The sequence below is a fragment of the Mastacembelus armatus genome, chromosome 11 (assembly GCF_900324485.2).
Source record: "Mastacembelus armatus chromosome 11, fMasArm1.2, whole genome shotgun sequence".
NCBI classification, from domain to species: Eukaryota; Metazoa; Chordata; class Actinopteri; order Synbranchiformes; family Mastacembelidae; genus Mastacembelus; species Mastacembelus armatus.
This window is the reverse complement of record NC_046643.1, coordinates 10,562,852-10,579,174: the sequence shown is the minus strand read 5'-3', so window position 1 is coordinate 10,579,174 and position 16,323 is coordinate 10,562,852. Positions and strand designations below refer to the sequence as shown.

Sequence of the window (16,323 nt, the reverse complement as noted above, 5' to 3'; positions counted from 1 at the left end):
TTATTACAGTTAAAAGTTGATGCAAAGCAAGTAGTGAGAACATACATTATAAAATTAATCATCACAGGCTGTGGGAATCATTTCGTGAAAGAAATGTCAATACCATTGGACTCATGTATTCCTCCTCCTTTCTTCCTCTCTACACATTATTGTGCCAGTTATCTAAACTGTTCAAACATGTAGATACTTAGGCCTATGTGGCTGCATATACTGCAGACAGATAGATGTATTTTTTTTATCAGGAAGTGCTGGATCTAACAGCTACCAACCCTGGGCTTTCGACTACTGAGGAATCTCTAAAACACGGGAACAATGTTTTGGCATATTTTCGAGACATGGTTGCTTTCCAGATTGTGACTCTCACATAAAGTGCAGTAAATATTTTGAAGTGTAGCTCAGTGGGTGAAAGGATCACATCCATCATCTTGCCACAAAACCAAAATACTGTGTTAAAATGTTACAGACACCATAGAGCGAGCTGCTGTGTTGTGTTAATCTAATCAGCCCCCATAGTCGATTGCAATGAACCGTGTTGTTTGTATTTATGCTAAGAGATAAAAATGGACATTGCTGAAAGATAAAGTATTTTATTACCAGAATTACTGAATAGCCATAATTCCCACCCTAATTGTTGAAAAACAGCTGAATATCTACACACATTACTCAAAAATAAATGCTGTAACAACAGCAGTTATATTATTTTCTCTAAATGATTCAGATATTATTAAATCATGTAAGACGTTATTTCATGTCTGTTTTTTTTTTTGTTTTTTTTTTTAACTTGTGGCCTCAGATGAACACATTAACTCTCTATTCCCAGGAGACAAAAGACCTTATTTGTCACTTCCCAGACCCGGGGTGAGTCTCACATCCATCCTCATGAAAACTCCAATGATACAATGGTTTGTGATCCTGTGATCAATGCAGTTGTCGTTCCCCACAGAAACACTCGGCTAACTTGAAGACTGCCAAGGCTGTCAAGTTGGATGCAGAGGTAGTATATACCATGAACTTGGCACAATACATCATGTCACATCTTGCACCCTGTTCTGGCAGCAGCATATTAATCTTCAGCAAACTTTGCATCGCTGGCTTGAAGGATTAATGATGTTCGTATGGTAATAGGCTGCATTTTTGCAGGCCAGCAATTTTTCATGTCCTGCACCACCACAGGAAGCAGAATTGTGCTTATTATAGAACATTTGAGTGTGTTAACAAAGAGAAAAAAAAACATGTTTGTTAATATACATTTCTAAAATGACATCCATGATCCATGTGTGTGTGTGTGTGCGTGTGTGTGCAGGAACAGACCAGCATAGCCAAGCTGGGTCTGGAGCTCCGTCTGCTGTCATCAGACGTGGACACCGAGTTGGAAAAGTGGGAGGATCAAGAACATGACATTGTCCGTCAGAGCCAGAGCCTAGCCAGTATGGCCTACAACATGTACCTGTTCACCAGGTAGCCCACCGCTACTAAACACTACACAGAGCTATATCTGCAGCTTGCTGAACAACTACAGTCATTTCAGAACTCAACTCTGTAAAGCCTCTTAAACGTCCACGAGTCCACAGAAGCTTAGTGTTAATGAGATTCTCGAGCATGGTTAGACGCAGTGACAAAGTTGATGTGACTATGAGTCATTCTGACAATAAAATCGTTGCCCGTAATCTAAGTTGCCGTTTTGGTTGATAGCTGTGGATGCATTTTGTGCTCATCCATTTTTCTCATCATATTTCCCTTCCTCATTTTCTGTGTTTCCGATATTGATTCTCCAGAGGGGAGGGGCTGCTGAAAACAACCCTAGATCTTTTTCATCAAGCTGAGGTATGAACATCTGTATCTGCTAATTTCTCCTTCTCGTTTTCTGTTTTCCTCCTGCCCTATTAAAGTTGGAAATGAAAGCATCTGTTGTTGCACTAAACCAAAGACTTTCTGTGGCTGATAGATCAATAGGTTGGTAAATGTAAGGTTCCCTTTATTACCTTCCATCTCGCAGGTCTGACAGGGTAAGACAAGAACTCATCAGGTGATGTAAAAAAAGTGCAGCATGTTCCTGGCCACCTTGGATACATCCAGTGATTAAAAAAAAAAAAAAAAACAAAAGGGAGGAATCTTATTAAATTGGGATCAATTTGTAGAATCAGGGCCCAAAATGTCAGCCGATATTAATTTCATTTGCAGTAAGCAGGAGAGAAACTGTAAGAGAGGAAAAGGGACAAGAAGGGGAAGACGTGGGAAAGCGTACTGCTAAGAAAGAGCAAGATCCTGCAACATTTACTGACTATGGCTTTTTATTAGTGAACGTCTTCCTGGTGGAGGTTAAAAGAATCACATTGTTTTCTTGCATTTTTTTTGATTTTTGTCTATTTTCTGACTCACTCTTAAGGTTCTTTCTGAAGAGGGGCTCCAGCTGTGCTCATCTCTCCGCACTTTTTCCACTCAGGTATATACTAATGCAATAAATCTCTCTTCCTTGAATGTAGACACCCACGCAGTTAAAGGCTGAATACCAAATCATTGTGCACTTTGCACATTAAGCATTTAGAAAAAAAATAAATGAATGAACATTGTATAAGACAAAGAAGATACAGCAACAAAATTAGTGCGATGGAATATTAAAAATAAACAATATATATATATATATATATATATACTTATTTGTATGCATTACTATACTGCTCCTTCTACTGGGATCTGATTACAGTATATTGGTAGAAAGCTGTAGACGTCAGCAATAAGTAACAGATAAAGCCAAAGAGAAAATAAACTTTCTTTTATTTTGAACAGCTTCAGGTGTTAACCCATTTGTATGCAGACACATACACACACTGACACCTGTGCCCCCACCTTTGTTACACCTCTCACACACATACAAACCCATATCACCCATTCTGGCATGTCACGGTGCCAGATCCACCTTATAAATCAGACAGCGAGAGCAGGAAATTAAGGCTGTCACACACTTTCCCTGTGATTTTTTTTTTTCCCCCTTCAGTTGGGATCCAACAAACAAATGTAGCCTCGATGCCTTCCTTCCCTTTACCTTCCACTAACTTCTTTCCCAGGTCCTCCAAGTTTAATTAAACGGCTATTTTTGACAGCCATTAACGACTGGCATTTGTCACTGCTGTGTATGTGGGCGTGTATGTTCGTGTGATTGTGTGTGTGTGTGATTGTGTGTGTGTGTGTGTGTGTGTGTGTGTGTGTGAAGGGAAAAAGAGTGGGGGAGTGGAGTTTACTGCGACCGCCCAGGACTAATTCAGAAGAAGGAGGATGGGCTCTTCAACTTGCCTCATGCTTTCTGATTAATTACCTCAAACAAACCGGTGCTAATGGAGTCCTCCTGTCTCACCCTCCTCCTCCATAGTTCTTTGCCATCCAACACGCTTGGAGCACACCTGTGTTGCCTTCGCCGAAAATTATGAAGCTACTTATGCAAATGAGCTTAAGAGTTTTTAATTGAGGTTGAACAGGCTTTGTGTACTTTTGTCAGTCATGGTATTTCCCCCGAATAAAGAAAGTTTGTGTTTTTAGGCTATTTGTGCACACATGTAACTGAAGGAGACTGATGACATGCATGACTGAGCTCTGGGGATTAACTCAGCTGGATAACAGATTTAAGCAGTAGATCACGAGCTGGCTGTTGGCGATAAATTACATCAAGCAACAAAATTTTAATTTGTTTTATCCTTTTTTCTTTTTTTTTTTTCTTGCGATGCTTGATTTATGTTTAACCAATAGCAGTGTAAATCTGGTACAGTCCTCAAAGACGTCTCCCCCTCTTTATGTGTCGTTCTCTGTTCCAGCTGGTTGATGAGGAAAAGTCTGTGGTGATGACAGAGATGGAGAAACTGGTGGCATTATGCCAACAGCTGCAGATGGGGGCCAAGACTCCTGCACAGGGCAAGACTGCCACCTTCCAGAAGGTACCATTACTACGTCTGTGTGTGCATGTGTGTGTCCCTCTTTGCATCTGTTTTTATTTGTCTACGGTCGCTATAGAAAAATAATCAGTGAGTTGTTTTTGCATCGAGACTGTTCCTTTTTGATCCACAAAAAAAAAAAATAGTAATGTCACACAGAGCTCGCAGGACAAACTCACTCTAGGTTAAAGGTGCAATCAGCTTGACAGTGTCAAACTACATCCCTAACAACAGACAGGCATCACTCTAGGAAGGAACACACAATAGAGCATGACTAATGTGATATGCAAGTAACACCATTATCTAACACAGGGCACCAGATTAATGAATGTCTATGAGGAATTAATGAGCATCTTGAGCAGAGATGAGTCGCCTCAGGTCACCCTGCAATAAAAGGTTGGACTCTGAAGGATGGGATGAAGAATGGTGTGTCCTCTGCTGATTAATGAGCATCTCTTTGATATGTATTGACTCCTGTTTCTCTGTCTCTTTATCTTGATGTTCACGTTAGCGCTTCGTCGCTAACAGGACAGCGTATGTTTGTCAGGGGTTGGCACAGGATTGGTGGAAAAATGTTTAAAAAAATGAAATGCCAAAGGTGATTTAGATGGTGGTGTGCATGTGTGTGTTTGATTGGCTGCTGGGTTGTGCATGAGCATTTGTATCCAATGTGTATCTGTGTTATCTAATCTTAAAGTGTTGATGTATCATTTTCTTTCTTTATTTCTAGGTGGACTCATCCATTCAGACAACCAGAGGCATTTTGGCTGTGGTCCTCTCCCTCCTTCCGTTGTGTAACAAGCTCAACAGAAAGGTAATGCCCATTGAACAAGACTTATGGCTGAATAACTGGAACAGGAGGGTGTAAGTTAAAGTGGCAAATCTATGAAGAGTTACCTACTTCTACATCCAAGACGTTTGAAACTACATTAGCATGCAATTGGAGTCATGTCATGGCCACCTGGGAAATATATGTTCAAAATTTTCTCTTAGCTGTTTTCGGTCTCTTTCAACTGCTATAATGGCAAAAAAAAAAAAAAAAAACTATGTGACCCCCTTGGAATTAAGTGTTTTTCTTAATTAATTTACCATTAAATGTGATCTGTGTGCAAACTACTGACTCCAATAAACTTACATTGAAGAAATTAGCCTATGGGATCACTTACTTTTTCTTTCACCACTTTGAAAGTTGAATTGTGTGTTATCAGCTTAGGCACATTGTGTTTGTATATTGTTGTGACTTAGATGCAGAAAATGAGTTAATTCCAAGGAGTTCACATATTTTTTTCTTGCCACTGTTTATGGAAATACCTGACTCTTTAGCTGCTAAATCCTCTGAGTGCATCAACTAGACTCCAGTTGTGTCTGCTTGCTAAGCAGGTTTTTCGCTGAAAACAGCTGCCTGCTGTGTCTTAAAATATCACCAGTCAGAGAAGTGAGAGTAAACCAAACACTTAAATGTTGTGGGCTGTACAACAAAAAAAAGAGAGACATATTCCATAGAGATAAGGGGAAGTGCAGTGTTCAGCAGCTGGCTGGTGAGAGTTCTTTACAACCTCTTTGACGTTCAAAAACATTACTCAGACATATAGCGTCTTTACATGTGTTTATTGTTATGAAAGTCTGTCTTAATAACAAGTTTTCACATTTCACTTTTCTGCTCCTTTTGTGCCCATCGCTAGTGTAAGTCTGAGAGGAGTAGCTTGGGTTCTCCGCAAGACTGGAGAGAAAGGCAGGATGCATCCACACCGGCCAAAGAGGACGGCGCTCATAACAGCAAAAACAGCAATGGGTTTGGTGTCAAATCCTTGGAGAAGCACATGGCCGGTCTCAACCTACTGGAGAGCAAATAATCTAGAAATTAAGCACCTCCTTTGTCCACTCTTCTTTAGAGCAGCACATAGCCAACCTGACCTTTCTGGAGTACATGCAATCCAGAATATTTTCTTTACTCCCCTCATCTTCATGCACCCACCATAGTGTGGACCAGAGCCATGCGGTGAAGATGGTTGCATTGGGTCTGTTAAGAGTTTATATGTGCTGTCTGAATGATCAATTATATGACTTACAGACGAAAAAGGCAGATTCAAGGTCTGTGCGCTCAGGGGCAGTTTTACCTGAAGCACCAGTTTCACCCCAGCCCACAAGATGGAGACAATCAGCCAACAGTCAGATGTTGCCCTTAGCAGTGAGCGTCCCCAGAGTGGGGCTTGGCACAAACTGATTTTAGAGTCATTCTTATGGCTGCTCTGGCCATTGAGTTGATAAACTGATCATGAATCAGGAAAAAAAAAAAAAAACTCCACTCAGTACTCAGCTCAGCCATACATCTGTCTTCACTACGTGCCTCTGTGTAACAAGCCTGTTTGCTTTGTGGTGTACTGTAAATGTCTTGCACATGTTAGCCAAATGAGAAAAAGACTGTGAAATCACTCTAAACCCACAATGCATGATGCCATCATCACCAAATCCTTGTGTTTGTCTCCTCTGGTCAATGTGTCATAGGCTTGTAATGTTAACAGTTATGTAATGCTAACTATAGTGGTACATTCTGTCCTTGATCACTGGCACTGTAGTCAGTATGTCATAAGTAAGGATAAGTATTTTAAAAGTCAGCCACATCATGTGATTAATATCTACTGCTAATTTCCATAACATTTACTATGGAACATATGTGCCATGTTTGGAACAAAATGCAAAAATCACAATTTTATGCCAAAAACACTGGTCCTCATTAAGATGCTGTGATCTTCAGCTTGCTACTAGTATGAAATATAAAGCTCTTATTCTTTCAGTGTTAATTACTGGAGATTAATTTTTATTTGGGCCTGGTTTCTCCAAAACATCAACTGTTAGTGAATCTTTTTTTCACTCAGATTCTTTTGGGAAGTCAGGACCTTACATCATAACGTCCTGAGTATTATGAAACCATATTCTGTGTATACTGTTATACTTTTGACTTTTTTTTCCTCAGAAATGTAAGATAACAGCACCTGCGTCAAATGGAACCTTGAAGCGTACTGGTTATGAAGACTATCATTGTGAAGCTGCCTAGTATATTCTATGTATGGTATGGTACTTGAATCGTAGATATATACAAAGTATCTATCCTATGGTAATGATTTTGGTACTGTATGAGAGGATATGCTAATAACTGAAACGAATAACATATGTTTAAACTTTAGTGATGCTTTGTACAGTCTTGAGAACAGCTAAGGATGCTGGGTATTGTAGAGGCTCTACAGATGTGAAGAAATCATAGATCTAGTTTTGGACCATCTATTCTTTTGACAATTGAAAAGTTAAAAGTGACAAAATAAACAATATTTTTCTTAAATCATTGGTGGTTTTTAATTTTTTTTTTTTTAACAAAAATACTTCAAACTATATATTCTGAGTATTTAACTCCAGAATTCAAATAATTTGTCACGTATTCCAAATAATAAATAAAACACTTCAAAAGATGAGTGCTTCCTCAAACATCAAAATTCTTTTAACAATGAAAATCACTCATTTAGAGGCACTGTACTGAGCAGTCTGCCACTCTTTGCTTTACATGTGAAAGTCCTTTAGAAGTGACCACACTTTAACATCACTCTCCATATAGAGTCCACAGTTTTTACCCAACCTGATGGAATTTATAGGAAGAGAAGCTTTTCCAAAGCAGTTTGGGCTTAAAAAGGAAAATGGACTCCTGTCAAGAAGGTTGTGATGCAGCAATCCTTTTAGAAACAACACTGTCAAACTCCTCTCTGCTCAAAAGATTCTCAGTTATGCTTTTGCTCTCCTCGAATTTTGGCAGGATAACAGCGATGTATCCCTCAGTGGATGGCTGTTGATGACAAATGTGACAAAAAAAAGTCCTATTGAAATATGTTAAATATTTTTAAAAACATGTTTTAAAAATGTGAATAGCATTAAAAATGTGGACATTTTGAATCAATGAATTTACAGATGGTCAAACATAAACATATATATTTACCTTTTCTAACAATAGGTGAGGTGTTTCTAAAATATTCTCATTGACCTCAAGAAGACGCCCACGGATACAGCTGAAAAGACGACATTTCTGTTAGTGACCGGGACATACAAGCATGTGGAATGGACTTATTAAAAAGCAAAATTGTTGCCTCACCTATAAATAGTGTATTCAGTTTCATCTGTGCATGTTATCCTACACAGAGGTGCGAAATCAGTGAGAAACTGACCACCCTGTAATGGGAAAAAACAAACAAAACTGAGCTAGCTTAATGAAAAGGTGTGAAGCCTAGATACACAAGTACTAATTCATACACTAAACCAGCTGCAATGTTATGACTTTACCCGCTTGGACTTTCCAGAAACTTTATTGTTCAGCCGACTGCAGCCATTACTGATCTGGTAATTGATGCTTTTGATCGCACGTCCATTCTGAAGGATCGGGTGAGTCTCTGCTAACGTGACGACACATATTCTGTTCAGACCAAACAGAAAACAGAAGGTTATAAGTGTCAGTGTGTGTAAGACACACTCACTGTGGATTAAATCCTGTTAAAACAACGGGACACAAAACATTTAAATACTACTGGCCCTAAGGTGCAAACATTAACACTTTGGAAGTGTTACAGCAAAAGATAAAAGACGACACTTCACAAAGCACGACATTTTTAAATTATAGTAAAGGAAGGACAACAGTTCTTATTTGTGATGGGACAAGACCCAAGTCAATTCGGAGTTTAGTGAAATGTTAAGTGTTTTGTGAAATGGAAAGTGTTTTATCTTTTGCAAAATGTTTTTGTGTTTTTGCACCCCTGGGCCTCCATATAAGGTAAAGAAATGAAACATAAAGCTCAGGAGATTACATTTCATGACAGCCATCTTTACATTAATGATCTCTCGTTATACCTTATTATCAACACGACTAATTATCACCAAACTTACCTGTTTGAATGCTGCAGGATGCAATGGTCCTCACACGGTTTCCCTTTCATATCTAAATAAAACAATACAAGTGACATATTGGTGATATTTTCAGTATAACGATGCAGGCTAAAACAATCACTTAGTGCTCTTTCTCTCTAAAGTCTTAAGTTAACTTATCGTTAGCTAACTTAGCTACCAAACGGCTAACTTAGCTAAGATCAGTATAATATCGGTGAGACTTTATTTACCGACTCTGTACCATCGTGTGTAATATCGGTCGATAACAGACGGAGCATTTGTCTCCGTGTCCTTCTGCTCTGTGCCGTCCATCTGACGTTTTGACGACACAAACTCTAAAACAAAAAGACCACCTCACTACAATGCTTCAATTTGTCTACTGCTCTGTTTTGGACGGGCAGGATATTGTGTGACACTGCGCTGTGTCCGTCCTTCAAATGAATCCTGTAGCTTCAGATGCAAATGGTTCCGGAGGTGTTTTTTTGTAGGGGGTGAAGTAATGAATTTGACATTTTAGAAAAGAAGAGCACATTGAATAAAATCTTTATCGTGTACAGCAATGAACCAAACATCACGTATTTATTTATAAGAAATATACTTGTCAATCAGAAGAGACAGGGTTAATAACTGCTTCACTTACAGTTACTTACACACAGACCTTTATGGAAGTAGATTACTTATCATTTGATCACTAGTTAATCAGAACTCGGCTTAAAGTCTTGTAGAAGGGCTCTGGGTCAACAGTACTGCTAAATAACTTTATTACAAATTATACTAGAAATAGGAAGCCAAAAAGCTCCCAAAGCAAGTTTTAATTAATTATTTTCTTGATTCTTTTTTTTTCTAAGTTTGCATTGGCAGACCTTGTAGCAGGTCTGGTTGTGCTCATGCTGTTGTAAACTGTTACTCCTTGGGACACGTTGTAAGAACAGTTTTTCACATCCCCCACAAGATGTCAGACTATCGCTAACAACTACAGGATAAAGTATAGTCACTATGTTTGAATGCTAAACATGCAAACTGCTCAGATGACATCAGTGTTAATAAAAATGCAGATCCTCTGCCTGATGCTGCTCCTTATACCCATAGCTTTAAAATCTCTCCAACTAAACCTGTTTATATTTAACTCAAGTGCATTTATATTATATGTGAACAATAAAAAACAACCACAGCATAAAGAATTTACTCTAGTTGTTATGTGCCATCTCACAGGTCTGCAGTCATGTGTCCAGCTTCCATACTTTGAACTGTCATGTTATTTTTCCACTTAGCTCTAATGATTTTTGCAGATGGCAGACTGACATACGTTCATTCTGGATTATATAATGAAGAGGTCTGAAAGGGAATGAATGCAGGAGAGAAAGAACGTTCCCCTTCCCAAATCTGTCAAATAGCACCACTTTGACCCAGACCAGTCACATACCGAACATATCTGGCTTGATGTGCTACTTAAACACTGTGGACAATGCTGAGGGATCATTTTTGGGGGAATGGCTTTGGCATATGGCAGATTAAGTAATGATGACTTCATCTTGGTCAAATAATTGAGAGAAAGAGCGCAGGAGCAAGAGAGAATTGGCCAACGTTTAGGGGCACAATGAGTTTTCCATGTATCACCACTACCAAGTCTTGGAAAGTTTTACTGTAAAGACCCATTGTAATGAGTTTTTCCATTACTCCTTCGTCTGTGGTAGGCAGTAGTTCATCTGCAATTAATTCAAACACATGAAAACACAAAACCATTATGTCCATAGACAGAGCCATGTCCAGTCAAGAAGCTCATCCTTGTCCTACTTGTCCTTGTGATCATTTCCTGAGGTTTATTACAGAAAACTGTCTGTTACAGCTGCTTTAAAGCAACAAGAAGATGATCAATACCTGAAATCACCTCAGTGTGATTTGTCACACAGACTATACTGTAGATCTTGTGTATATGCAATAGGTCTACAGTAGAGGATACAGTATACAGTAGATCCTCTAAAAAAAATGTTCTCATTTCACAAAATCGGAGGGAAATGGGCCTGACCATCCTCTCCAGGTAACCATACCGAATGGTATGTGCACGAGTGTGTATGAGTGTATCAGTTTTATTACTGCTTTTCTTTACTGTATCTGTCAGCTTGTGTACATTCCCAGCCTTTTAACAACTGTATATTGTTGGAATGAAAATGAGGTCTTTAGCTCTTCAAGACTCGACTTCTAGGTTCACTTGCTGGCCATCAGACAGGCATCTCAAGTGTCTCCAGCTGCACGGGGTTGTGTGTGTGTGTATGCATGAGATGTACACATGAGGTACTGTAGCTCCACGTCAGCCACTTCTGCAGCAGGGAGCTCTTCTTCTCTGGCTTGCTGTTTATGTGTTTGGCTCCAGCATTCTCTGTCTCCAATTGGAAGCTGTCCAGGTTGTTTCTGTAGACGGTCCTCTGTGCCAGAGAAGAGCCTGATAAGGAAAGGGAGCAGCTCTGACCAATCGGAGTGAGACTTGTTGGACTTATAGAAATCTTTGGTTTCTTTTTCTCACTAGGACTGAACTCATCTAAGAAAAGTTGCAGACTAGAAAATTGAGGATTTCCTGGTTTGTAACACATAGTTAGCTATGTTTTTAGGAGGCGCGACAAATGAGATATTCCTCTGCTGTGATGCAGATGGAGAGAATTATTGCAAAAAGGAGGATTTTTTTTCCCTCTAAGTGGTTCATGCAGACAAGCTATCAATAACACTTCCAGAAATTCATTGTCCAGAGGGAGAATTATATGCAGTATCTCATCATTAAATAAATGTCTAGGAAAATAGAGAGAGGTATGCTGCAGTTAGAAATACTGCAGTCTTGCTGTCTTTTTCTTGGAGAGCAACAAGGCACACACACATGCATTTTCCATTGAACAGATCAAGACATATGCTTGCAAAATATATATTTAAAGCATTCTTGATTCAGTACTATGGCATGTGTAACTCCAGGGTGACACTTTTGGGTCTCAAATTTGATTATAGTAAGAGCAGATTTACTGCTTTAATGAAAGGGCTAGGGCAGCACAGTGGCTGAGTGGTTAGCACTGTTGCCTCACAGAAAGAAGGTCCTGACCTTTCTGTGTGGCGTTTGCATGTTCTCCGTGTGCTTGCGTCGGTTTCCTCCCACAGTCCAAAAACATGTATGTCATCTTGATTGGTGATTCTAAATTGCCCATAGGAGTGAGTGTGAGTGTGTGAGGTTGTGTCTATATGTGGCCCTGTGATGGACTGGTGACCTGTCCAGGGTGTACCCCTGCCTTCTACCCAAAGAGAGCTGGGATGTGCTCCAGCAGATCCCCATGACCCTGGTTAAGGAATAAGCGGGTATAGATAATGGATGGATGGATGAAAGGGCTGAGCCATTACAGTGTCACAGCCTTGAGGATATGTTTACCTAATTGATTAGTTTTCCTTAGATGGAAAAGCATGATACTGTCAGTCTGGTGACAGTGCATGTGCCAACATGCACTGTAACAGCACAAAACCCAGAGCCCCCAAGCATAGTTTGAAAATCCTGTGAGCTTTACAAATGTCATGTCCACAGAGAGGAGTGGTGTTGCTCTGATAATCCTGTCCCATGTTAATTTATTATTAGGGCTCTCCTTGGTAATCAGTGGTCAAAGGGTCCATCAATCATGTCAGCGCTGCTTCTGTTATTTCTGGCCACTCTCCAGCAAGGCCACAGGTTCTAGAAAATGTGTAGAATGTGTGTGTGTGCGTGTGTCTGTGTGTGTGTCTGTGTGTGTGTCTGTGTCTGTGTGTGCCTGTCAGCTTCAAACACATTTCATCAGAAAAAGAAGTGGTATCTCATCACACACAACGCAATAAATGAAATACACTCCAATAATTTACAGCTGAAAAGATCAGACTGCATGTTGAGCAGATGATCACAATTTTTGGCTTATGTTATAAGTGAATTACTGTTACCACGGCAACAACACAGATGTCATTAGCAACAAAGCGTATTGTTTTCCTTGATCTCTTGCTTCCTTTGTCTCGCTGAACATTTTGTGCATTACACTATTTCACTTCACTTGGAGAATTGTTTGCAGTTCTTATGCTAAGCTAAGCTAACCAACTGGCGGCTCCCATTTCATACTTCTCACAGACAGATACAAGACTGACATCTATCTTCTCATCTAACTCTGAACCAGAAAGCAGATACTTGCATTTACCAAAAGTGTCAAACTATTCTTTTAAAGACACAGTGGTTTGCATGGGCAGTATATTGATGGACAGAGAGAATAACTAGAACCAGTTGCTCAGACATCTGCTGAGATAAAAGGATATAAGAGATATCAGCTAGACATGAGTGTGCATCTACAGTACACATGAGAGAAAATAATTAAATGTTGAACTTACAGACCGTCTGAGCCAAAATGCTCCAACGTCATCCATTGTGTTGAGTGGAAAACATTCTAATGGAAAAATGCACAGTAGCTAGACAGTTTTCTCTTTTGGTTTCCTTAAAAGTCAGCTTTTAAGATACATGAGCCTTTCACCCCAGACAATGATATCATTTCACTTTGGCTTCACAAGTGTGAAAACAAAAGGAAGCAGCCTGCACTGGTTTGGTTTAGCTGCTGACTCTCAGCTCATGATGTTGCACTTCCATTAATACGTTGTAAAAGCAAGCTGGGCTGCATACCTACCTGCAAATGTGTTGTGGATCTACTTTCCACCAAATGTCTGAGTTCTAGCTTGTCCGTCTTCATTGTCTTCTGTTATTCTTTTATTTCACTATAAACAACTCGTGACTCACTTCTGACACTATCTTGTTCACAGTTGCCATCTTGCTTGTCATTTGCCAGACACAGCAGAAGCTGATGGCAATGAAAAGAACAAAATCCTCTTGTACACATGAGGAGTAGTTTAAAGGTATTGGGAGATTTCAGCTTTGGATTCTAACCACATATTTTCTCTTGCCAAAGCAGTAAAATTGAACAAGATCTGTTTATTAAAGGGATAATGTGTATGCATATGTATTAATACTCCAACTGGGCTTATTTAGGTTTAATAAACAATTGAATTTCTAATAAGAAAGTGCCTGCGGAGAACAGGGCCTGTGCTAATTATTTGTATGAAGCCACGTGGCAAACAGCTGCTTGAAAATCTTCTCATGGAAAGTGAACCTTCTTCCAACAGGAACTCTCCACCTCTGGTGTTTGCTTGTAGTGCAGCAGCAAGCAGGATGTTCTGGGCTCTTACTCAGCTGGCGGTTGAATGACAGCAGAGCAAGGTTGCTGCTTTTTATCCACAGATCTATCCTTCCACTCCTTCCCATAAAAAACTCATTTATGCCACTGTCTGACTGACACTTTCCAGATCCAATGGTTGTTTTCTTCAAAAATATTTCTTCAGGTTTTGGCAGTTCAGATAGGCTTTTCAGCTTTTTCATTAAGTTTTGTTCAACATTATTGCTTTAAATAGCAGGGATCAGGATCACTCATGTCTGGCTAATAAAGCAAACAAAATGTTCCTTATGCAGAAATTACAAAGCTCATTGATCATTGTTTTGATTTTCCCTTAGTAATTTAGTTTTATATTACAGAATGTGACAAAATGAGTTTATTATAGGAGCACAATCACAGCCTAGTTCAGTGTTTAGAAGAAACTGGGAGTTGACACAGATTCCTAGTAGGTCACATAAGAACAGCACATTCCCATTCTGGCAAAGATGTGGTCCTTTGGAGTTTTTTTGCAGTCTTCAGTTGTTGTTTGTGTTGCTCTGGCTCTTTGGACAGCCCTGGATATGACTGTGTGTATTGGCCGAGGCCCTTGCTGCAGCATTAAAGAAAATGTTCTCATGTGTTCTGAGGGCAAACGCTGCACACTGTTGACAGCACAGTTTTGAGGAGGTTATTTCACAAGTTTGGTCTCATTTTGCATAAATGTTTCTAGTTGTTTAACCATCACCAGCACAAGTGGACTATTTCTTTCTTCCTTACTTTCTGGTTCTAAAAACTTTATTATCTTTCGGTCGGTAGCTGCCATATGTGTGTCTATATTGGAGCTAGAGAACAGAAATCTAAGCTCCTTTTGTTTCTACATCTGGAGGAAGTGGTCAGCGTTAGGGTATCACTTTTTGCACCAAATTAGACACAAAGTCACATCAGCACATTGTGTGAAGGGTCTTTCATGAGAAAGCAACAACCTAACTATACATAGATGACTAACAAACAAAGAACACGGGGGGAAACTAACAAGAGTTTTTCCGAATGATCTTTACAGCTATACTTAATGATCTCACTGCTATGAAAGCAGTGGTATCGAGAGTGAAACAAGTAGTTTTAATGAATGTACAAGTGTGTTTTTGATCAAGCAAAGCAAACATTTATCTGGACTGTTTTTGAGGCTCAGCAGAGAGCGTTCAGCATTCTGAGGTTTGGACAGCTGGGCCTGAGGATAGAGGAGAGGATGTGATGAGATTAGAAGAGGCTGATTAAGAGAAAACAGACTGAAGGAAGCAAAATCTCCTTCCATCACTTCATTTCCTTCACTTACCTCTTTTTCTCTCTGTGCCATGATCCTACTCCTAAAGACAGTAACATGAATGAGGTTCAGCTCATCCTCCTCTTGTTGTTTTTGTTCTGGGGAGGAAAAAAAAGACCCGAGTGCATTGTTCAAGTGTTTTCCCTGGTGCTTACACCCTCTGCAACATCAAACTAAATTCAACAGGAGAACTAGGGACTCAACTTAGAATCCCTTTTGTCTCATCATAAAGTCATCTTGAACCAGGGGTTTTCTCATAAGACAACATGCACTGTGATTTTATTACGTTTGAGCTGTAACTTTGCCATTTTTCACCCCACCAAGAGCCTTTTTTTTTCACCATGTACACACAGATGTGTGATGATTGGCAGGGTGATGGAGTATTGTCTTTCTAATCTACATGGCTGTTACAACTAATACTCATGTGATCTCGGGGAAGTTGTTGAATGTTTGCCTGAGTCAATATGGATGAATAAATGGGATAAAGGGAAAGTTACGTTTATTTTGAATTCAAATGTGGCCTTTTATGAACCGTATTTTCCCCAAATTTTCCCTTCATTCAGATTCTGAGATGAACTCTCAAACTTACAATCGTCTTTGATCATCAACATAGACCTAAGAGCACCATCTGACATTGGGTTGGTCTCCAGTCTTTTCTAGACTGGTTCTACGTGGCTTGTGGAGAGGCAGTCTGAGGTGACGTGTGACTAATGCTGACTGGACAGGAGTCTCCACAGGGTGCAGCAGTAGGGTCCCAGATGTGTGTATGTCTGCATCACTGGTTGTTCCAGTCAACACATACACACTTTGAATGACTTCTCTCCCAGTCAGCTACATGCAGGTATTTTATGAGACTTTAAAACCCGAAAACACAACTGTTTTCCTTCTCTGTAACTGAAGTTAAAAGTGCTGAGCTCATCTGTACCGGTCACACAGTTTAATGAAAACTAATAAAAAACATTGGCCAGGTTCCAAACTT

At 39.6% G+C, this 16,323-nt stretch overlaps 2 protein-coding genes across 3 annotated transcripts in view; one reads left to right on the top strand and one right to left on the bottom strand.

Annotated features, from left to right (window-relative positions):
- ctnnal1 (catenin (cadherin-associated protein), alpha-like 1) overlaps positions 1-7,263 on the top strand; it is a 44,306-nt gene extending 37,043 nt beyond the window's left edge. The window contains exons 12-19 of one of the 2 annotated variants that reach the window (XM_026300468.2): positions 794-858; positions 944-994; positions 1,304-1,458; positions 1,776-1,824; positions 2,387-2,443; positions 3,807-3,926; positions 4,654-4,737; positions 5,606-7,263. In XM_026300468.2, coding sequence (XP_026156253.1) covers positions 794-858; positions 944-994; positions 1,304-1,458; positions 1,776-1,824; positions 2,387-2,443; positions 3,807-3,926; positions 4,654-4,737; positions 5,606-5,776 — 752 coding nt within the window. In that variant the 3' untranslated portion in view covers positions 5,777-7,263. The remainder of the gene's footprint in view (positions 1-793; positions 859-943; positions 995-1,303; positions 1,459-1,775; positions 1,825-2,386; positions 2,444-3,806; positions 3,927-4,653; positions 4,738-5,605) is intronic. The other variant, XM_026300469.2, reaches the window with a different exon arrangement.
- Positions 6,833-9,239, bottom strand: abitram (actin binding transcription modulator). Its single transcript, XM_026300470.1, has 6 exons — positions 9,074-9,239; positions 8,844-8,895; positions 8,247-8,376; positions 8,059-8,135; positions 7,906-7,975; positions 6,833-7,755 (listed from the first exon to the last, which is right to left on the bottom strand). Exons 1-6 carry the CDS (start codon positions 9,153-9,155, stop codon positions 7,621-7,623), a joined length of 546 nt encoding a protein of 181 aa, XP_026156255.1. The 5' UTR covers positions 9,156-9,239; the 3' UTR covers positions 6,833-7,620.
- Positions 9,240-16,323: the final 7,084 nt, after the last annotated feature.